Genomic DNA, 21,602 nt, shown 5'->3' on the forward strand with positions numbered 1-21,602 from the left:
AAAGTGTCGTCTTGGGGAAAAAAAAAAAAAAACAAGTCCCCAAAGCCGCGAGTGTGATTGTTAGTCATTACCTCCAGGGGCTTGCTGTGTTTAAAATGCATGCTCTAGGTCCTCCCGTGTCGTGCCGCCTCAACTCAAAAGAGCATAGAATATGCTTTGCTCGCAAGCAGCATTAAGCGGCCGTGGCGTTTTCCAGCTGGATATCAATTAGACGCTCATTAGGCTGTTAGCGAGCACGGACCTCCCCCCAGGGGTTACCCACTGCGAGACCAGGCAACCTTGACCTTGAGGCATGGCAAAGACGCCATCTTTCCAGCCTCAGGAGACTGTTACGTCACATGAGTTTCTCCTCCTGGAGGCTCAGAGGAAAATACTGTGGCAGTCATAAAGGGGAAAGATTTTGAAGGATTTAACCATTTGATAGATGTGTCAAGAGGCCTCTTTGGGAAATGTAAATCATATTAGCGGATAATTAGCATGACGACATCAGCGCGGCAAGGTCAATTGCTTTCAGGTGTCTCAGGTGTTACAACCTAAGACGCGGGTCACGGCTGACAGCCTCTCGCCTCTGATACAATGTCGGAAGCTGGAAAATTCACAAGTGACTTCAACTACCGCCGTTGCGGATCAGTACATTTCCCGGACGACAGCAACAAAAAGCCCAAGTCTTTATGGGACCATAATCACAATTTCATTTGGGGTCAGGGGGCAGAGCAGCCACTTTTTTCACTTATGCCTTGGGTTGCCCCTGCTATGGACTTTCCAAGAAAGAAACTTTCTTACATAGACTGCGCTTTCAAACAAATTGCAGCATGTATGTTAGCTTGTAAACAAGTCAACAGATCGTTTCCATTCATTGAAAACAAACAGTTTCACTGGTAAAGGTTGACGACGGTGAGAGTTCGCCTAGGAGCAGCCCGTGCAGCTGCAGCGCTGCTGCGGTCAGTCATCTGACATTTTTTTTTTTTTTTTTTGTACTTGCTTACATCTGCATGATTGTTGCTTTTTTTGTAAAGTGCACAGGCGGCTCAGGGAAACCACCTCGGCCCTGGCGCGCAGATGCACTGTGCCACGTAGCTCCACAAAGGCGAAAAATTTAAGTCCCGTGTGACGGAATCTGGTCACGTGACAGCCGCACAAAAGTCAGCAATGTGAACCACTACACTACACCAATGGAAGATGCTAATCATACTGGTGGGTTGCCAGGTTTATTGCACTACACACAAAAAAAAGTCTTATCTTACGACAACAAAACCAATGGCAGACCACCTTGAAAATGCAGATTGCAGGCAAGACCAGTCAGTGATGTATAGTTCAACTCAAATCAAGTCTCATGAGTCGAGTTTTTACGGTTTAGCCAGCGAGTCCTAAAAGTGGTGACTGATGAGGGAGACAAGAAAGTGGAGGACTCCCCTAGCTCTGGCCGGGACTAATGCTACACCGTGATTATGCTAACTAACCCGATAAAATGAGGAACAAATAACCTGCTCCACTTGATGTTACAACAGTGTGTGCAGTTGAGCGATTTTTAAAAAAAACAGCAGCTGAGTGCTAGGTCGCTATCACAGTATCTCACTGTAAGCAGAGGAACAAGGTCAAGCTAAACACAGGACTTCCTTTAAAAAGCCGGAATATTATCACTGACTACCGTGGTGGCCCACACGTGGAATTATTCTATTTAGTCCCACCGCCCACCACGCCCTCCTCTGCACACAAAGCTGAAGGAAACAGCTGTGATCACAACAACGACGCTGCTTGTCCTCGCGCTGGAACACGCCTGGCAAATTACAGCCGAGTTAACCTGCGAATGCCGCTCCACAGTGGCCGGGCTGAGGTCTCCCGCTGCGCGCGTGTATGGAGGAGGACGAGGAACAGAGCGTCCATTTAGGTGCCACAGAGCGCCAGTGTGGTGGGTCAAGCCGCGGAACCTAGGCGTTCCACAGGGACTTGAAGAAGGCACTTACACTATTTCAAGGGTGTCCAAAGTCTGGGCCGTGCAGCCCTCCTTCCATTATTTAGCAGCACGTGGCATGTACTAAAAAAAAAAACGTTCAAAAAGTCCCACAAGGTTTTTTTTTTTTTCCCCCCAAAGGTGGGGGAGGATGCAACTATGGGCAATACATCCCCTATAGGTGTGACCCCCGCCACCCCCCGACGACTACTACCGTATATTTTGCATCTACTTTAGTGGCAACTAAGGGCTACCCCAAAATTTGGACACCCCTCCTCTATTTGTTTTAGCAGCTTTATGCTTAGAGCAATCCGCTAGTAGCGACAGATGTTGAAGGGTATGCGTTTGTTGTGTGCTACAAAGGTCGACAGTGGCTCAACAATGCAAAGCTGTTGACATCATTGCCATAATTCCGGCCAGGAGGTTCTCCTCCAAGACCGATGCAGCAGCTGGGCCCAAGTCCAGCAGCTGGCTAACAGGCTAAGCGGGTGCCCCTGGAGGACGCCCCCATCATGATTGGACACAGCCTAAAAGAGAGAATGCTCACAGCTCTCGGGAGAAAAAGGGATTAACGTGATTTCATTAAGGCTACAATGTATGGGGGGGGGGGGGCGGAGGGTGGGGTCGGAGTCCGGTATGTAAAACGCAGTGAGACGTGTAGTAATAACTTTGGTGGAGGTCAAAATTAGCAGGCTGACTTGTGTTACTTAAGCCATCAGCTGTGCTCCCGACTCTAGCAAATGGCATTCCGCTGTAATTCCGCATTCCTACATGTAAAACACCGATCGAGGGCGTGGTTCATTCAGACCCATTTAGTCTGCCACCTAAACTGAACTTTTTTGTGTGACATGGCTGCTAGAAAATCTGGTCAAAACACAGCTTCAAATTAGAGTAAAACAGTATAAAATTATATCTCAACATATTCCTTGACCCTTCTGTTTTGTCTGCTACTCGGGGAACCTTTCTACGATTGAAATGGCAAGTTTCAGCTAAAAATATCCAACACTAAGCTTGTACGTGCCGTAATTTGACGACGTTTCAAACGGCATCACTTGCCCTAAACACTGGATTGAAATAGCGCAAATGAACGCATGTTTGTGAAAAGTGCAGTTTGGGTAGGACAATAGGTCATGTATTTTAGTAATCAAGTGTTTTTTCCCCCCCAAATTTGTTATGGCAGATTTTTGAGGCATTTGAAGTGCTCATTCCATCAGACAAAGAATCGAGCAAATAAATAAATCTATAATGCTCAACCAAACAACTTTGATTTAATCACAGTTCCAAAACAAATGAAGTACAGTTCCTCCACCAACGCTGCATTAATACAGCTTACTATCCTACTATAGGCATATTTTATGGAGGTGTGATGGGGGTGGGAGGGTAATATATTCGTAAGAATTTTATATTGCCAAAGTTTTTTTTTTTAACAACAGAAGTGCTGCTTTGCTTTGCATTTTTCCATATTTCATTCCAAGAAGTATCTTCCTCTGGCTTATGTAGGTCACTAATTCATTTCACCGCGCAAGCCTTGAACGCATCATTGGTGCTTCAATTTAACAATTTATAGAGCATTCTAACAATATTTTTACCAGACAAGTTGAAGCTAAAGAATAAGGTTTTGAATCTGTATATAATTTCCTTACAGAAACATTATTTCGAATAGACCGCTGTAATATAATGTAATTTAACAAATTGCTTTTCGGGGATCTCAATCTATTGTTAGTTAAAACTTTGAACTACTGAAGAGAATGTGATGGGTAACTCAATTTTCTAGTGGTTTATTCCTTTTTGTTTGATTAATTGAAAAAGCTTTTTTTAATCCGAAGAATCTCAGTACATAGTTTTAAAATGAATAAATGAGAAAAAACTACGCTTCCGTTGGGCTTTGTATGGGTTCCTTTGGAAGTGGAAGGAATGAAATACACATATTTTGTGTCAATGTTTAGGTTTTGTAACATATTTTCTTCAATGAATTTACAATATTTACTTACAAAATGATTTTAACATCCGAGAATTGTGGAAGCAGAATATCGATTTGATTATATTCACATCACCGCACATAAATAAATTTAAAGGCGGTATATCACATTTTTCCCCATTTGCTTCATATCACGAGAGTGCGCCGTATTGATTAATAATGGCATTAAGTCCCCACTGAAGGCCTATGTAACAAACGCACTGCCCGCCACTGATTAACAATAATCATTAGGATGAAATTGAATTTGTTTTGTTACACCAGACTAGTCCATTTAAATATGTGGATAAACTCTGTTCTTACAGTTAAGCATAGACGTACGTATCGTTCCGAAAACCTTAAGTAGGCCTCGGCATCCAAGACATATCGTCTCTTTGTACGCGCTGGTATTGAAGAAGGCGGAAACAGCGGCGCGCTGTGATCCAGCGGGCTGCTCTTAAAATAGATCCTCTGATGAGAAACAGACAACAACATGGACGTGAAATATTGTTGAAAAACGGGGAAAAAAAATAATAAAAGCACATCACTTTTCTTCTTTAAGGCCTCTTTGGGAAGCTCAAGTGTAGAAGTGCATCGCATACCGAGAGCTGTTTCTAATATTCTGATTACCAGGTGTGGTGCGAGTGTATGTTGTGGTGTACATACTAAAGTCCACAACAGGAAGCAATAACATTTCTGATGAAAGCGAGCAACAATGCGACTGTTCTTTTGTTAATGATGCGTCATAAAGACTTGGAAGTGGTTCAAACTTCTTGCATCGTGGTTATTATTAATCCGTCGGTACGTTACCGCGTATTAACCGCCGATGAGGCCCTAATTGGATTTCTCTTGAGTACCCACTCCGCCACATCCACTCCTGATTGCATCGACGCTCTCTCTAGGCAATTCAAAAATGTTTCCGTTTTTTTTTCTTTTTTTACGCTTGTCTATTGAAGAGTCACAAAAAAAAAAAAAAAATCCAACCATGCTGCTTCTATGGATGTTGGTTGAGTTCTGTTCTTCAATCCACAACACTGAATATTTATAATAAAGTTTCATGCAATATGTTTTACATTTGTTGCATTCATTTAGCTGAATTTAGTCCCTCTGGAACCCTTTTAGACCTTTTCATTATTAAAGCGGAAGTCAACCCAAACATATTTTTTTCAAGAATATGTTCCCAGCAGGCCCACTAGTTGAAACACGGCATTCTGATTCATTTTGCGTTTGTGGAATATAAATTAAGCAGCAAAATACACTTGTTTTTAGCCATCACTGGGGAAGGCCATTTTGTCTTCTGACGACTTAAAATGACATCACAACTGCTCACAACCACCAATCACGGTCATTGTGAGCAGCTGTGACGTCATTTTCAGTCGACAGAAGACAAAATGGCCACCCCCAGAGATGGCTAAAAACAAGTCGATTAACACTTACTCCACAAACGCAATACTTATCAGAATGACTTGCTTCAACTAGTGGGCTTGCATAGAACATATTCTTGCAAAAAAAAATGTTTGCGTGGCCCCCCTCTTTAAGGGGTATATAAAAGAAACTTGAATAAACTTTACTTGACTCCATCAAAATGAATCATAATACAATTGTATTCATAAACTATTTTACATATTACATACCTAATCTTCAAATGCCCCATCTGTCAGTTTTTAAAAACAAAATGTGAACCTTGAGCCCAAAGTTTTGTGCCGCGCTTCTTTTGACTGACGTTGACGGAAGCTGCTGTCATAAAACAGCAGGTGACTTGTAAACGGACAATAAATTAGGGAAGAAAAAAATGCACTTTGAGGGGAATAGCCTCAATAAATTGTCATGAAAGAGGAAATACCCGCTGCATAGCAAAGACTACGTGACAACATGAACACCGAACGTTGAGTTAGCACGTCCGGTTTCATTGTGTGTGACTTCTGAATGCACATTTTGCTTTTGACGCCATTTTGAGGCTAATAAATGAAGAAAATGCAAGTCTGCAAAACAAAAGATGCAGACTGTCTCTGTGATGGAATTCTTTCACAACAAACCCCTCTGACAAGCTGACAAGGCCTTAACGAACCAGAAAAATTGTTCCCGCAACATTGGCCACATTGCAATTGTGCATATCTCGCAAAGATGACGAGTTGGTACATTTACATGAGTTTGACAACTTTGACCAAGAGATGCCAGTTTACACAGGCCTAACATTCAACCTTATTATACCATACATGGCTATCATATATTGTTACACTCTAACATCAATACAACACCACCCAGAAATCATGTGCAGTATGCTAATTTAACACATACAAAAAATAAATCGCAACATTATTACGCTGCGTTTATACGCTGCAAAAGCTGTTTATTGACATGACATGGAAACACTTGCCCCAAGGTATGTGCTTCCGCGACGTAATTATTTTTGCCTTGATTCACCTGTACAGTTCTACATGAAAAAAGATCTACCACAGAGCTGGAGGCTGCGTGGTGATACTTTTTGACAACAGACATGTTGATTTTATGTTAAACTTTTAAACATTTAAATGTGAATTTCTTAAAGGACTGTACTTACATACATTCGTTATTTGACTAAGGAGACATTATTCCAAGACATATTCTAGAAAGAAACAAATAGTTATTTCAACTATTTCTCTGGAAGTTGTTTCTGTAAAAAAAAAAAAAAAAAAAAAAAAAAAAACTTTTTCAAACTTTGTTTGGTATCGAGAAAAAAAAAATCTGCAAATCCCAGGAGAGAGGAAGGAAAGCAAAACATGTTTTGAATAATGCCATTGTCATTTTTTCTTTTGAGTCGGGAATTGTTTAAAATAAGAAACCTGATTAATTATGACTATCTTTCCAGCTTTGGAAGCATAAGATAACCTGAAACTAGATGAATTTGCTTTTTTAACCTTGTGAGCATGACAGTGCTGGCTTGTCCGGTGGAAAACGAGGCTTTGTCACCCTGCGTCTGACCAACGGATAAAAACTTTAGCGAGAGGAAAAGCAGCACAATGGAAAAGCAGGTATGCAAATGACAGGGCTTGAGAAGATAAGTAAAACCAACACATGATGTGATCAGAGGCCTCTTTGAGGCCCGACTGTCCCTTTGCCGCCGCAGACCTACTTTTTCTGACGGCGCCTTTAACGCAGCCAAGGGGGCTTGCAAAATACATTCTTGTCGTCAAACCTGCGCGACGGCCGACAAAATCTTATTAGAGTTAAGAAAACAAGCATCCGGGATGCGGCGGGGCATTCATTAGGCTGATTAGCAGGCCTTTGTTGCAACATGCTATTAAAGCACACATCTGCGAGGATGGAGCAGATGTCACATAATAGCTTGTTGGCCTCCAGCCACTCAACAAGTAACAACAGCTTCTTGGCTTCCACTTTCTACCTTTACAGGGAGCGCATGCAAACTCCATTAAAGCCAGAGCGGAGATTCGAACCCAGGACCTCGGAACTGTGAGGCAAGCCTGCCAACCACTAGTTCACCATGTTGTACTGTAAATTCCATCCATCCATCCATTTTCTACAGTGCATGTTCTACTTAGGGTGGCAGCAGGTCACCTGGAGCCTTTCCTGGTTGACGATTCCTGGTTGATGATTAGTCTTGAATGAACTTAAAATGCTTGTTTTTTGAACGTGGAAGGAAGAGGACACACAACACATGCAGAATGAGCGAAAAAGAAGGCTGAAGCTGAGACTCTAAGACAGTGGAATTGTGAGGCAGATGTGGTAACCTCTAGCCCCTTGTGCTGCCACTTTAGATTGCATAAGACCATAAGAATCATAGACCACACAATTTAAAAAGGGTGTGTGTGTGTGTACGTGCACGTAAAACAACAATGCATTGCAGAGGTACCCAATACAAAAAAAAACACATTGCCTTGTGCAGACTAAATAAAAATGTGCTTGTTATTATCTACAAGGAACGCGCTTTCTCATTAAAACCATTATTAGTCGCTGGTGTTCTATCTTGAACAGGCTGTTTTGATTATGAGGAGAACACAAACAAGCAATATTCTGGTCTATTGTATCAATGTGCACAGGATAGGCAGGAAGTTGAAGAATAAAAAAATAATGTCTTACCTGGAGGCTCTTCCTACACTCGGACCTTCGTTTTGCAGCCCGACTCTGGCATCACATCGGCAGCTGCGTCCTCTCCGTCCCGCTCCCCGGCCGACACACGATCTCTCCGGCTGCCCGAGCCGAGAGACTCTGCGGTGGTTTGCCGCACCGGACGACGAGTCAGGAGGCTCCCGGCAGCGACACCCATGGGACGTCGGTTGAAGCGGGGGGGAAAGGGGGTGGCTGGGTGCTTGTCGGTGGTCGAGCTCGCCGCTCCGGCCGGCTCGTAGCAGCTAGCTCGGCCCCGCTGTCGGAGGCAGGGATCGGGCCATGTGCGCCGTTGGTGCTGCTGGTGGCGTGGTGGGGGGTTAGTCAGTCCCAGGCAAGCAGTGCCACGCAGCGCCGCAACAACACGCTGCTGCGGACAGGACTTGCCTCCTCCTCCTTTTGACGTGTCAAACGGCAGCAGCTGTCACGCTTCACTTCCGGTGACTTCTTTCAAAACAAGATCTCAAAACGGCAATTTAAAAATAAAATACATTAACATGAGACATGACTGTTTGGTCAAAATACCCCAAAGAGCAAAATGCTAGACTTGTCATGGTGAAATATTCAGGGGCAGATTTGGTATATTTGTGCATTTTATTTCACAAAATCCTGATTGTGGATGACATGATAATTAACTGACTTCTCGGCCATGTTATCACGCTCCCGTACTCTTTCACTACAAAGCCACACAGTTGTAGCAAGTGCAGAACATGGCTTGCCATTGTCTTGCTGAAATTAAGCAGGGATGTCCCTGAAAAAGACGGAGGCTTGGATGGCAGCATATGTTGCTCCAAAACCTGTATGTACCTTTCAGCATTAATGGTGCCTTGATAAATGTGCAAGTTACCCATGCCATGGTCACTAAATGACGTCAACACCATTACAGATGCTGGCTTTTGAACTTTGCACTGACAACAATCCGGATGGTCCTTTTCCTCGTTGGCCCGGAGGACACGACGTCCATGATTTCAGAAAACAATTTGAAATGTGGACTCATCAGACCACAGCACACTTTTCCACTTTGCGTCAGTCCATCTCAGGGCCTCGCATGGTGAATTATGCATGATGCAAGCGTGCACTCATACCTCACTCCATCGTTATTAAAGGGAAGCACCGGTGGATGTCAATCACAATTCAATTCTCCTCCTCCCTCCTCAGACGGGCGTTTGACGTGTGAGATGATAGATGGTCGCCACCGGTCACGGCTCTTGTGCTCCTATTCCTCGGTCAATATGATTAGAGGGCCATCAGGCACGCTTAGAACATTCTAGATGCAGCAAAAGCGTGTGTGATTAACATACGCCAACACACACACACACATAGGTAAATAGACGAATGGCATGAATTTAAAGCAGAAGGGGTCAAAGGTACAGGTGGAAAATCAAATGTAGATAGTCTGAGAAGAGGAAATTGATTTTTTAAAGCTTTTTCTCTATTGGATTCTGATTAAAAAGTCATATATTATAGTTGGGAGCAAATGTAAATGCAGTTGACTGTATAAAAGGATGCATTTTGACAACATTTATGCATGAAATTATGAAAAAAGGCAACCTAAGAGTCTATCAGTATTTATTGCACTAATTTAGCTGTTTTTTGCTAAAAAAAAAAATCATTTATTTTATTCTATATTTTTATCAGTGATTTTTCTTAAATAATACAACATAATTGTTAGTAAAATAAAACTTTTGACACATGCAGTACATTTGATTAAATAACTGATCAATATATTATAATTAAATTAACTGCATTTATTCATTTGTATTTAATTAACATTAAATAGTTACATTGGTTTATTGTAAATAATAAAACCAAAAATATTAATAAATAGTAGCTTCATAGCTATGAAGTAGCTTTAGTGAGCTGGCCCATCCGTCCGTTTTAAAAATCAAACGTTGCCTTTGACCAAAAACGTTTGCCCATCCCCGTCGCTGTGCGGCGCGAACGCTGTAGGTCAGAATATGGTCAATTTCATAGTTTTTCACAACTGCTCTGTCCCCACTTTGTCTGTTATTTTTACACATTATTAACCATTTTAAAGCATTGAGAACAGATCTATTGACTCTCTTGATTGTTTCAAAATTTTAGAGAAGAGTTGTTGACTTTTTCATTGGACCAGCACATATGAGGATTACCAAAAGTCTCTATACACTTCACATTTTCTATTTCATTCCAGGTGTTTTTGGGGACAGCCGTGTGAGGCCATCAGCATTTCACATCCTACACTTTGTACTTTTATGTCAGCATGTGCCCATGGTTTACTAATTACCAATTTGCCAATTTGAACTGTTCATGGCAAAGTCTATCCAGAGGGCTGCACTGGAATTTAGCATCAACAAAAGCTCAATACATCGGCTGCTTTGGAGAGTGATAACGCTTTACTGGTGCCAACTTCAGGTGGACAACCTGATTTTTACTGAAATGTGCTATGAGTTGAAGCAGTGTGACGGCCATAAAGCTTCTCAAACTGGCGCTGAGCTGCAGTTGGGAGCAGAAAAACCTCTTGGCAGGTGGCAATTTTGAAATGCTGCTCCAGTGTCAAATGTGGAAGGGAATGATATGCTTACAAAAACTGCAAAGCCTAAGCTGTCAACTTCAAAAGTCTCCCAAGGATACCTGAAATGAAATAGAAAAGAAAAGTGTATAGTGACTTTTGGGACACTGTGCATTTGCTAGTATAGCCTACAACATCCATCACACTGTTCAGCATGTAAGCAATGTTGCTAAATATAACCTTTAGTCTGAAGCCATATAACAGTATGTGTTTGTAAAAACTCCACACGGGACATATTTGTTCTTTAAAAGGCTTTCTCTTCCTAATGAGAAATACCCGACAGAGGCCCATGGAAACTGGATTGCTCATGAAAGAGGTGGTCACAGGTCGCCGTGGTTACCATGCAACTCAACTCTACTCCTCTGTGTGATTCAAGTTTTGTTATGAATTATGTAAATAAAGAAGAATGTACTTAATAGATGTGCCTATTTTGCGCCGTATCAAAAGCGCATAGCGTCCACATGGAGTAGCTGCTACCTATTTAAACGTGCAGCACTAGTGCACGTAGCAACAGTCGCTAGGGGTGAGTTTGTTCACTCACTTTTCAAGTCAGCCCTTGTCAAAAGGTGACTCCCCGTGGATGTTTGTCTCTGTAATAACATGCTAAATGTTCGCCATGGTCAAGCATTCATGTCAGGCACGGGCTTATATCACCATGGAAACAGTGCCAAGTGGACAAAAATGAGCTGTGAGGGTGCTTAAAGGGGCTATCAATCTAATCATATTAGGCTTCATTTAATCACCGGTCAACTTTTCACAAAAGGTGTGTATTTTTATTGCATAGCAATACAATCGTTTGCTGACCCTGACTTATGATATGTAAATTGATAAGGCAAGCTAAATATTAGAAACAACTCCTTGTTATTCTTTAAAAAAATAGCCTTTTGTTCTTGTAAAAAAATGGGTTTTAGTCCTGTACTAATAGATATAAATTCATGCAGGGATTTTAGTATTTTTCAAGCTATGGCTCACAGACCCCCGGGAATCTGGGAACCGCAGTTTGAGAATCACTCCCATTGAAAATTCATTTCTAATTTTTTTTTCACTTGCAGTCTTACTTTGTCAATGTTCAAGGGCCTCTAAAAAAAAACTCAAATGTTATGATTGATGGAAACCATATTGCGCCATATGTAAGGGCTTGACAAAAAGGTGTCGCTCACCTTCGGCAAGTTTCAAAATCCCCTGAATGCATTTTGGCACGCAAATGGTGTTGGTAAGAGCAACGGAATTGCCGCTACTGCGGGTAACGCCGTGCCACCTGCGGCCGAGTCAGGCGCTACACTGGAGCTAATGGAGCTCAAGGCTCGCCGTGTTGTCTTCAGACTAACCTTCAGCGTGACCGGCAGCGGGGGCAGGCTGCCACTTCAGTGATTCGCCACAGTGGAGAGACCACCTGGAGGCCTACGAGTCACTAGGGAGACTGCCGAACGGTTATTTAAGATGATCTTCCCGGCTTTGATACGCTGTACAGGCAAAAGTATTGGGACGCAGCTCTTAGTCAGTCAAATGTGAAACAAGAGCCCTTAAGGTTCCTTTCAATGAATATTATCATGTTAATTGTTACAAAGATGGATACTGTAGGGGTCCAAATAAGTACTGTTTATGGTTAGAAAAAGTAGATAAATGGTCTAAACTGGTCAAGGGACCTTGTCTGTACCTTTTATTTGACATGAAAGGGTACAAACAAGTGCTTTGCCTTTCTAAAGAGCTTATTACTTTACGGAATGTTGTTTGAAGAAATAAACAGTAGCAATAATCTAGACCAGAGATTGGCAACGTAATGCATTTTAAGAACTCAACGAACTGTTGACGGTTCTTATGAAGAAAAAAAAATAGAGCAAATACATGTACATATTGGCGGTTCAAATTATAAGGGTCCCGATTTGTACCCTGTTGAAGGTAAACAATCGGCGTACCCTTGAGGGTATGGCCCCAGTAACAAGCCACTGGACCATTAAAGATACTATGAATTTAGCACCATTATTCTGACAATATAGATTAAAATAATAACCGGTGCTGCATTGAAATGATTGATACTGTATGTAGACTGATCAATGAGACAAAAGTGACTGTGGTTGCCTCGAATGTGAAAGATTTATTCTCGCCATGAAGCGAGCAGAAGAGACCACTAAACTCATCACTGGCCATCTCGGGGGGTTCCAACGATGAGCACCAGCGTGACGCGGGCGAAGTCGCCGATGCTGGTGGTGGAGATTCCCGTGATGTGGCTCAGCTCCTTCACAACCTGCGTGGCGAAAATCAACCGATGAGCAACAAAAGCGGCACTCCAATGTGGTTTTCCAACATTTTCACCTGCTCCCAGTCTCTGACGTGGAGGATGAAGGCGGCAGCGGCGATGACGCCCACGCCCAGGAGCATGCTATCTTCTGTCACCGACACAAACTTCTCTCTGGGTCATTTGGATCAATGAATAGTTATGAAATGTTGAAATGTTAGCTTTCATAAATTGGACAACGGTTTGGTTAGCACTGTGGTTAGCACGTATGCCTCACAAAAGCGAACGCAGAAGCATGTTCTGGTGAGTATGTAGAGTGTTCTAGAAGAGAAGAAGGAATATTGTACCTCTGCTCCACGGTAGGATTGCGGCTCTGCGTGGTGACGGCCAGCAGGGCGTCATAAAGTGTGTCGCGCTGCAAGGTGACAAACTGGAGCACGTGGTGACACAGGTGGTGCAGGCGCTCCACAGGAGCACTCGGCTCGTTGTGACCTGCGGATGTGGGACGAGTCGAGATCAGATCTGGGACAAAAAACTTTGGGTTTACCGGGCACTAAGGCTCAGCTATTAGTTGGAATTTATAGCATAGATTGTTTTTTTTAACCATTTTAGCGACTATTTTTTTAAAAAGCAACTTTAATTCCTGAATTTTATTTCAAGGCCAGACTGCCCAGCCCTACCCAGCACCTCCAGAAGTGTTTCCACATAGGTGAGAGGGTTGGGAGGATCCAGTCGGAATTCAAGAACCTTCAGGACCATCAGCTCCGAATCCAGAACGGCCCATTTGGAGAAGTCAAGGCCGACCGAGCGCAGAAACCGCACTGCCTTGTTTATGTCGACGATCTGAAAAACAAAGCAGGGTTAGGACATGTTTAAGGAAGTGTGATTGAGGTCGGAAGTCACTTCCTGTCTTACGTGGCTGTGCAGCGACAACTTGCTGGCCACCTGCACACAGGAAAACACAATCAAGGCGAAGTTGCCCCGGATTTGCTCGAACGCGGCGTCCTCGCGGGCTCTCACTTCGGCCCCGCTAGAACCTCCTGGTGTCAGCAAATGCGTAATGTGTTTGACCATGAACCTGAGATGCCCAAACAAAACTTTTTAGTCGCAGCCCCAACTAGGGATGAACAATTAATTGTATTCAAATCAACATCAATGTATCATACTTTAATGCAATTTCCAAATCGCAAAGGCTGCAATTTGGGAAAGAAAAAAAAGCTCTGCTTCATTTTGGTCGATTGGACTTGAAAAAAATAATCATACATTAAACCGCAATATCTTGGGGGAAATTTTTTTATTTTACCAATCTTTTTTTTAAACTCAAGTATCAGTACTTCTACTTAAGTACAGCTTGTGAGTACTTTTGGCACCTCCATGTAATCTCAACGACACAGCCAAAATGGCTGCCCTTTCGTACCTTTGAAGTAATTCGACAGCGTGATAAGCAACGGGCGGGTCCAGTTGGAGCTCTTGACACATCAGCAAAGTGTATTCTGCAGAAACATGAGTGTCAGCAAAGGGAGCTGATATACAACAACAAGGAAATATTATATACAGTACATGCAGAGGCAGCTGATGGAATGAAACGTTGGCCATTAACTCTCAGAGTGTTATTGATTGTTCCGCTGCCATTCAGGAGTGCCTTATTAGCGCAGCGCTAATTCAACATACAGTGTAGAAATGCACAACAGCAAATACCTTTTATTTCTTTTCTTTGCTTTTGAATGCCTTTAAATCTTTTGTTGGGAAATGAGTCTAACTGTTCTTAGTATACGTTAATAATAATTCTTCGAAAACTATTTTTGTTCTCTTTGCTTTGCCTTTGATTGTCCTTAGCTATTTGTTTGCACAATGAGTTGCCTTAATGTGCAATCAAACTCCCTTGTCTTGCCTTCAAATGCTGCCTTTAAAGAAGAAGACAAGTCATGTGCACCCAGGAATCTAAACACGATGAATATTGCCTATGTGGAAATTGGAATAAGAAGTCAGCAGAATCATCCACCCGTTTTCAGCAATCCAAGGAGGATAAACCTTTTACGCAGCAGCGCCCCCTGCTGTCAAGTGAAATTGACGTCAAAGTGACCACTTCAGGTGGGCTATCAGAACAAACTATAGTTGCAGTTAATTCTCTGTTGAAATTGCTACTCGAGAATCGCCATTTTGGACGTTTGCTTTCTAATGTTATCGCTTACCAAATAGTCTTTTATCCTTGAAGCCTCCGCAGCAGGTGGACAAACTGCGGAGGTTATCTTTGTTTCTCTCATTGAGATTGGTGAGAAAGTCCGTCAGCATCTCCACAGAGGCTTGTCGAAACCTTACATTTTGAGGACTCGACAGATTCTCCCTCGCCGTCGCCATTTGTGACACCGTCTTTTTTCCCTTTTGTCGGGCACGTCGTATTTAAAATGTTGTTGCCACTCAATTAAATGGAGTTTAGTTTCAATTTAGTCGCAATTCTATTGCTTCGAACGTATTGTCACAAGACGGCGCTGTTTCCTTGTTGTTTGTGCTGTAGGAACCATAGAATAGTAGGAATGTGATAGGCGCATCCTCGGGGAGCCGTTCTGTAGTGACACATTCCGGTGATTGTTTCGCGACGGACTTGTTTGATAACTGCATCACAGCGACCAGATTTGGCAACAACCTGGATGTGCTTTTAGGCTTGATCGGCATAGGGTCGTCCACCAGTTCTGTGCTTTTCAAATCTTCAGCGGTAACTTGCGAAACAAGCAGGTTAGCCAACTAGCTAACTACCTGGGTAAACATGGCAGACAAGGCACCGAAGCGCTCCGATGCCCCGTTTGCGACTAGGATAGACCCGAGTAAGGACGAACTGTCCCGGGAACAGTTGCACTTCATCAGGCAAGTGGAGCTGGAGCAGTGGAAGAAGAAGACACAGAAGCTGCGTACGCGGAACTTGCTGACCGGGGTCGCCATTGGAGCGCTAGTGCTGGGCATCTGTATCCTTTTGCTAATGCTAAATGCTAACTTCACTGCAAGGTGAACTCATGGCTCATAAAATTTACGGGAGAAGAAATTCTGTATTTCAATAAAAAAAAAATGTCATTTTTAAAACAATGATGCATACTGAGTAGAGGTTTGAAATAATGACAATTAGAATTAAAACAAATAACTTGGGGAATGCAGTTTGTGGCTATCGAGTCATGTATTATTTTTTTCCATTCATTAATCTCCTGAAATTTGTTTATTTATTAAAATGAACAATAATGCCTTTTACAATATAATTATTTTAATTTATTTGGTTGCATTAATAGCTCTCTAAAATTGTCAGTCAAAAATTAGCAATATTATATGTAAATACGTGTTATATATATATATATATATATATATATATATATATATATATATATATAGTTGTTTCATATTCTCCCCAACCCACCCTTTTTTTGTTACTTCCCTTAACCGCTTGTTTCCACGTATAGACGGCTATACGTTTTACTCTGTCTCCCAGGAGCGCATCATGGACGAGATGGACGAGGAGGCCAAGCGTGCACGGGCACGAAAGACGAGCGCCAACTGAGAGGTCCAACGTCCAGATCTCCGTGGACACCAAAACCAGCCCTTCTTTGCTCATCTCAGATAGCACTGGACTCTTCTATCGCTGGCGGGGACCTCCCTGAACAATAACTGTTTTTTTGCAACCATTTTGTGCAAGATCTGAACTGACCTTCATAGTGGACAATGTAAAAGAACAGCACTTAAAACAACACAAAGTGGTTGGAAGTACAGTAACTGTATTTATATTGATAAAGTGATGCATAGAATAAACTTGATTCATTTTGTTTAGCAAAAAACACACTGGGTCATTTTTTTAAAAATTGGTATTTATTGAGCTGGGAAATCCACTTCAGTGAACATCCAACGTAGGAGGAGAAATACAAAATAAGACCCTAGAAGTATACGAGGAGGAAAAAGGCACAGATGGCAGCAGCATTTATTCAACATTGCACATTGTTTATTTTCCAAAATCTTTGAATATATTATTTGATACTTTTTTTTCCTCAATGTCCAGTGTGAATATTTGCAAGGCACATTGACAGCTTGGACATTCTCCCTTGTATTGTTATTTTTCATAAATGAACACAGTTTGACCGACAAGTGTGTTAAATGAAAACGCTAAAGTGCATGAGGTGCTTAATATATCCTAATAAACTAAAATGTATATGTATATATAACTGTTGCTTTTTTTGCATGAGTAATTGTGTAAACAGTCTATAAATGAACTCTACTATGCATACGGTATATACACATGTACAATTTGAAAAGCCAGTAGTAGTGTAATCACATATTGGTTATTTGTTTGCATCTTATACTGGCTCGATTACCTCCGCCAAGGACTAAGATGATTAAAGCCCATAAAAATACGCATTTTCTGCACACATTTCCCTTCATTTATTAATTTGCAATTATTTTGTGCACAACCATATTTGGTGTTGTGCATATGGACATAGAATGTCATTTCACCTAAACAATCAGCAAAGAAATGAATGTATTTTTTTTTTTTGGTGGTGGTATTTCAGTGAATTTGTGACCAAATTCAGGTAATCTGGCTTGTGATCACGAATAAAATATCTGTACATAATTTATTTAAATGTCATATTTGTGTTTACTTAAAACAATTTTAACAATGACCTAAGTGTCAATACCAAGATTGAGCTGTAACAGTCCAGTTGCACTTGTGGGGATGATCCATTTCAACTTTGAGCCACAACGCAAATATAGTACAACACACTTGATATCCACGCTTTGAATGTTGGTGCGTCTCACCCACTGTGCTGTCCTAGTGAAAAGCACGTACACACCATTTTTTTCCTTTTTGATAAAACGCGAAGAAAAAAAATGCACCTTTGCTGCATTCCTGATCTTTTCATCGGACAACAATTTCACATGTTATGAATGCATCCAAAATTGTGATTATTTGCTCCTTGGCGGAGGTCTGTGCGTTTCAACTGTTTGTCTTCAGCCATCTCATGGTTTTTCATCTCTGTCACAAGATGGCTAGCGTCAAAATAAAATGAAAAAAACAAAACAAAAAAACATGGAGTCCTGTACAATGCAATTGGACAGCTGTGGCAGCGTGGAATCAAATCACATCGTTCTTCACTGAGCAGGTGTGACCTTGTTATTCCCAACATGTGACAAAGGGAACTCCTTCACATTCCGTCGGATTGTGGTGGCAGCATGTCGTTTGAATGTCTTTTTTTTCTTTACCCCAACCGTCTCCTTTTTCAGGACACTGTCAGATGAGGTAGTCCGGATTGTGAGCGTTAGCTCGCTGAGAGTTTCTTACTGAGAAAGAAGCGCAAATGAGATTGTAAGACAAGCAAACGGGAAGAGGAAGTCCATGGACATCATGATTCTCACCATTCTGCTGATGTCTGAGGCGAAGGTGACACCTCTGCTGGGTTTATCCTGGGAGCTGCTGCTGCTTCCTCCCAAAGAGTTTCTTCTGATGATACCTGAAATGTCACATTAGAAATTAATTGAGACGCTTTCACATCCTTTAGGGATGTGGACTTAAAATTAAAGGAAATATTTTTTCATCCATTATTAACTTGCATCAACTTCCAAAGAAATATTTAAAACTATATTTTTGGATTCCTTAACGCTGACAACAAAAAAAAAAGACTTACAGGTACAAGAGTTGACTGTTTTATAATACTTTGTCCTTTCGTATTTGTTAAACCTAACAAACAAAACAAAGAAATTTGGTGCCTAAATTTGGCATGACTGACTGTACTTTTGTAAACTAGCTCCTCTATGTTAACAGCCATGCTGTTTGTGAAAGCAGTGCAGGTCAACTGCACTTTTTGACCTATGTATGCTGCAAAAAAAAAAACACAATCTGATATATGGAGTTAATCAATAAAATTTGATCACCCAGCTGTAATCAATACCATGTAAATACGCTCAATAGTGGCGTGAAGCGTATCATAGCAACCAATCATCCATGTCACCTTGGAAGGGCTGCATGTCCAAGCGCTGAAGACTGTTCCGGCGTGACGGCGGGAAACCCCCCGCGCCCTTGGACAAGCGGCGCTGGCGGCTGGACAACATGGCGGCCGGGGAAACGATGCCTGGTGGCGGGACCTTGCCCATCTTTTCGTACAGATCCTCGATCTCCCGCTTCTGGGCCGCTTGAAGTTCCTGAACCTCTGACAGATGTCTGTAACCATGGCAACGCACAAGACGCGTGAATCGAGGCGCACATCTGGATAAACGTGCAAGTATAGTCCAGATGCATTGGGGCTAAGTGGGGCAGTGATCCAAAGCAAAAATAAATAAAAAAATAGCACACAATTTTGCTTGAAGCCATCCAAAAAAAATTGCGTTGTAATTTTTGTTACGGGTCAGGGCCCCACCTTGGCCCCAAATAGTCACTCACTTCTCTCGGAGCTCCTGGAGCTCGTCCAGCATGTCTTCATCATCGTCGCTGTCCGAGTCATCGCTGCTCATGTAGGAGGCGTTGTGGCTGTAGGTCATGGTCCACAGGTGGTGAAGTGCGTTGCCGTACTGCGGGCTGCCGGCCGCGCCGTCCCACAGCCGGCCTTCCGCCTCGGGCGCCGTCATCGACAGCCCGCTTTCAGCGGACGTGCCCATCAGGCTGAGGCTATGCGCACGCCTCCGCCCGCGTCTTCTCGTCCTTGGCCGCTCCTCTACCACCTCCTCCTCCTCTTCCTCCTCCCTCACGGGGACGGAGGCACCCAGGCATGTCTCGGGTTCGCCCGGCCCCTCCTCGGTGCTGCTCGCGTCCCCTTGCGGCGGCGAAGCCACGACTGGCACAACGGCGCTGGGCGACACCTGGAAACGCCCCACCGTCACCGGAGCGGTTGGACCTCCTGCCAGGGAAAAGGAAAACGACTTCATAATTGGATCGTGTTTTGTTGTATTGCTTCTCTCGCAGTTCACGAGTAGGAACGTGGGCGAGCTAATGATGTGATTGTGAACGGCTAATCAGCAGTGATTGGTTTCTAATCGAATCAGTCAAGTTCTTGATCACAAGGGACCAATCAATCACCCCCGAACAGTTGATTGACAAGCTAATCATTGTTCCTCAAATCAAGATCACTTGTCATGATAACAAATTATGTCTTTGATTATTAACAGATGGTACCTTGTTGAAACTAATTACTTATCATTTATTTTATTGTAATTCTACCGTCATTGGCCATCATTCTTTGAGCTATATGTCACTGATGCTCGCTAGTGGTACTCGAGCTCACTCTAGTGGTACTTGAAAGAATTACTGCCCAAGTACAGCTCAGGTTTATGTAGCTTTTTATTACAATCTTCCTGTACTTAGGAAGTGTTCAATGTTCAAACTGTGCATACTGTTACAGTGACTTGCAATAATATCATTTTCATGAACACTTTGATCTCTGGAATTTTTTTCGGTGGTACTTGGTGTAAAAGGTTTGAGAACGATTGATCAAATCGATATTACCTTTAGCTACATTCTAATGATGTCAGCATGTATTCGATAACTATTTTTACACTATGTAATACAGTTGACACTTTCAGCGACACGCTGGTGACTTTAGCAGAAATTAATTTGTATGGTAGGCTAAGGCTATGTAATTGACATTGTTTTCAGTTACAAGCTAGTGACGTTAGTTGGTGCAAATTAATTTGTGCAAGTAGGTAAAAGAAATTGCTTCATCTCCATGCATGTTTAGCATCTGTTGTTTGAAAATAACTCCTATGTTAGGTAACTAATTTCCTTAGGCTACATGCTAATGACATTAGCATTAATTGGCCTATAAAATTAATTTGTTTATACGGTATCATAATCAGTAATGCTTTCAGCTACAAACTAGTGACGTTTGTGTACGTGTGTATTATGCTTAGAGTACAGAGTTCTGTGGTTATCATTACTGGTCCTCTCCTGTTCTAAAGTGTTGAATTAAGGCCGAATGGCCTCAGTCTGTCCATGAGACGTCCTTGTAGCAGTAAACCACGGTGAGGGTTTAGGTTGGACGCACGCAAACAGAGGGACTCTGTTTAGAGTCGAGAAACACAGACAGGTGTGGGAGGGGGAGGCCTGTAAATGAGTGCGTCTGGGCGCCCATTGGTTGCCACGGGTGGGCAGGGGCCGCCATGGCACCTACTCCCACACGGGATGGAACATTAGCTACCGCACCAGAGATTACGCAATGGCTCCTGGGGCAAGAGGCGATGGTGTCAGTGAGGTGGAGGAGTAGGAAACACGTCAAAAAGCAAAAGCAGCGTGTATTTAGAGGGAAAACAAGGTAAAAATGGCCACTGTGTGTACACAAACAAGCACGTGTGCTCTTTTGTTTGGCCTGCAAACAAACATGTCATTTTACAACCAAACAACTAAGATTTGAACAATTTCTTACCAGAGGGGCTTGATGGCGACAATTTTTGGGCCGTCGGGCTTCCGGCGTTCAGTTCAGACAGAGTGCTGATGGATGACAACTAGACAGGAGAGGGGAACAAAAAATCAGTTTTGTGTTAATGTTACATGAAAACTATCACATCGCCTTGGTTGAGGTCTGTAATTTCCTGATCTGATATTGGTATTGGCTGGTATTAAAGTGGAAGTCAACCCCAATATTTTCTTCCCAATAATATGTTCTATGCGCCTCTATTAGTCTAAACACAGCATATTGCATTTGTGGAAGATGAGTTAAGCAGCAAAATTCAACTGTTTTTAGCCATCTCATGGGGCTAACCATGGCATGATTGATAGACATGATTGGTTGTTAGCTGAGCCCTGAGCAACTGTGATGCCATTTTCAGTCGACAGAAGTAACAAAATGGC

At 42.5% G+C, this 21,602-nt stretch overlaps 4 protein-coding genes across 14 annotated transcripts in view; 1 reads left to right on the plus strand and 3 right to left on the minus strand.

The window, feature by feature from the left end:
• tanc2b (tetratricopeptide repeat, ankyrin repeat and coiled-coil containing 2b) overlaps positions 1-8,390 on the minus strand; it is a 78,929-nt gene extending 70,539 nt beyond the window's left edge. For 5 of the 6 annotated variants that reach the window (XM_086016635.1, XM_086016633.1, XM_086016636.1 and 2 more), the window contains exon 1: positions 7,983-8,390. The gene's annotated coding sequence lies outside the window, so the exon portion shown is untranslated. The remainder of the gene's footprint in view (positions 1-7,982) is intronic. The other variant, XM_086016631.1, reaches the window with a different exon arrangement.
• A 736-nt stretch (positions 8,391-9,126) lies between these two features.
• cntd1 (cyclin N-terminal domain containing 1) lies at positions 9,127-16,300 on the minus strand. 6 transcript variants are annotated; one of them, XR_015082578.1, is made up of 9 exons: positions 14,989-15,390; positions 14,214-14,289; positions 13,712-13,874; positions 13,477-13,639; positions 13,144-13,288; positions 12,874-12,970; positions 12,695-12,805; positions 10,574-10,622; positions 9,127-9,225 (listed from the first exon to the last, which is right to left on the minus strand). XR_015082578.1 is itself a non-coding variant. In XM_086016644.1 (8 exons), the coding sequence occupies exons 1-7, from the start codon at positions 15,152-15,154 to the stop codon at positions 12,698-12,700; spliced, it is 918 nt and encodes a 305-aa protein (XP_085872770.1). In that variant the 5' UTR covers positions 15,155-15,390; the 3' UTR covers positions 10,532-10,622; positions 12,695-12,697. The 6 variants fall into 6 exon arrangements, 5 of the variants coding, with proteins under 5 accessions (XP_085872770.1, XP_085872773.1, XP_085872769.1 ...); XM_086016644.1 differs by lacking the exon at positions 9,127-9,225 and having other exon boundaries at positions 10,532-10,622; XM_086016647.1 differs by lacking the exons at positions 9,127-9,225; positions 10,574-10,622; positions 14,989-15,390 and adding an exon at positions 16,197-16,300 and having other exon boundaries at positions 12,636-12,805.
• On the plus strand, positions 15,303-16,611 carry coa3a (cytochrome C oxidase assembly factor 3a). Its single transcript, XM_086016651.1, has 2 exons — positions 15,303-15,756; positions 16,240-16,611. The coding sequence occupies exons 1-2, from the start codon at positions 15,561-15,563 to the stop codon at positions 16,335-16,337; spliced, it is 294 nt and encodes a 97-aa protein (XP_085872777.1). The 5' UTR covers positions 15,303-15,560; the 3' UTR covers positions 16,338-16,611.
• Positions 16,612-16,620: 9 nt separating this feature from the next.
• The window catches only part of wnk4a (WNK lysine deficient protein kinase 4a), a 29,124-nt gene continuing 24,142 nt past the window's right edge, over positions 16,621-21,602 (minus strand). Inside the window, exons 17-21 of the mRNA XM_086016641.1 lie at positions 21,178-21,256; positions 19,203-19,656; positions 18,775-18,983; positions 18,182-18,276; positions 16,621-18,106 (exon numbers count right to left, since the gene is read on the minus strand). Coding sequence (XP_085872767.1) covers positions 18,104-18,106; positions 18,182-18,276; positions 18,775-18,983; positions 19,203-19,656; positions 21,178-21,256 — 840 coding nt within the window. The 3' untranslated portion in view covers positions 16,621-18,103. The remainder of the gene's footprint in view (positions 18,107-18,181; positions 18,277-18,774; positions 18,984-19,202; positions 19,657-21,177; positions 21,257-21,602) is intronic.

Source organism: Filicampus tigris, chromosome 19, assembly GCF_054856515.1.
Source record: "Filicampus tigris isolate MCC_2025a chromosome 19, RoL_Ftig_1.0, whole genome shotgun sequence".
NCBI classification, from domain to species: domain Eukaryota; kingdom Metazoa; phylum Chordata; class Actinopteri; order Syngnathiformes; family Syngnathidae; genus Filicampus; species Filicampus tigris.

Coding starts and splice junctions, on each gene's coding strand:
- cntd1 (XM_086016644.1), bottom strand. CDS start 15,154: ATGGCGACGGCGAGGGAGAATCTGTCGAGTCCTCAAAATGTAAGGTTT. Junction 13,640..13,711: donor AGTTGTCGCTGCACAGCCAC/GTAAGACAGGAA, acceptor TTTGTTTTTCAG/ATCGTCGACATAAACAAGGC. Junction 13,289..13,476: donor AACACTTCTGGAGGTGCTGG/GTAGGGCTGGGC, acceptor CCACATCCGCAG/GTCACAACGAGCCGAGTGCT.
- coa3a (XM_086016651.1), top strand. CDS start 15,561: ATGGCAGACAAGGCACCGAAGCGCTCCGATGCCCCGTTTGCGACTAGG. Junction 15,757..16,239: donor AGCGCTAGTGCTGGGCATCT/GTATCCTTTTGC, acceptor TTCCACGTATAG/ACGGCTATACGTTTTACTCT.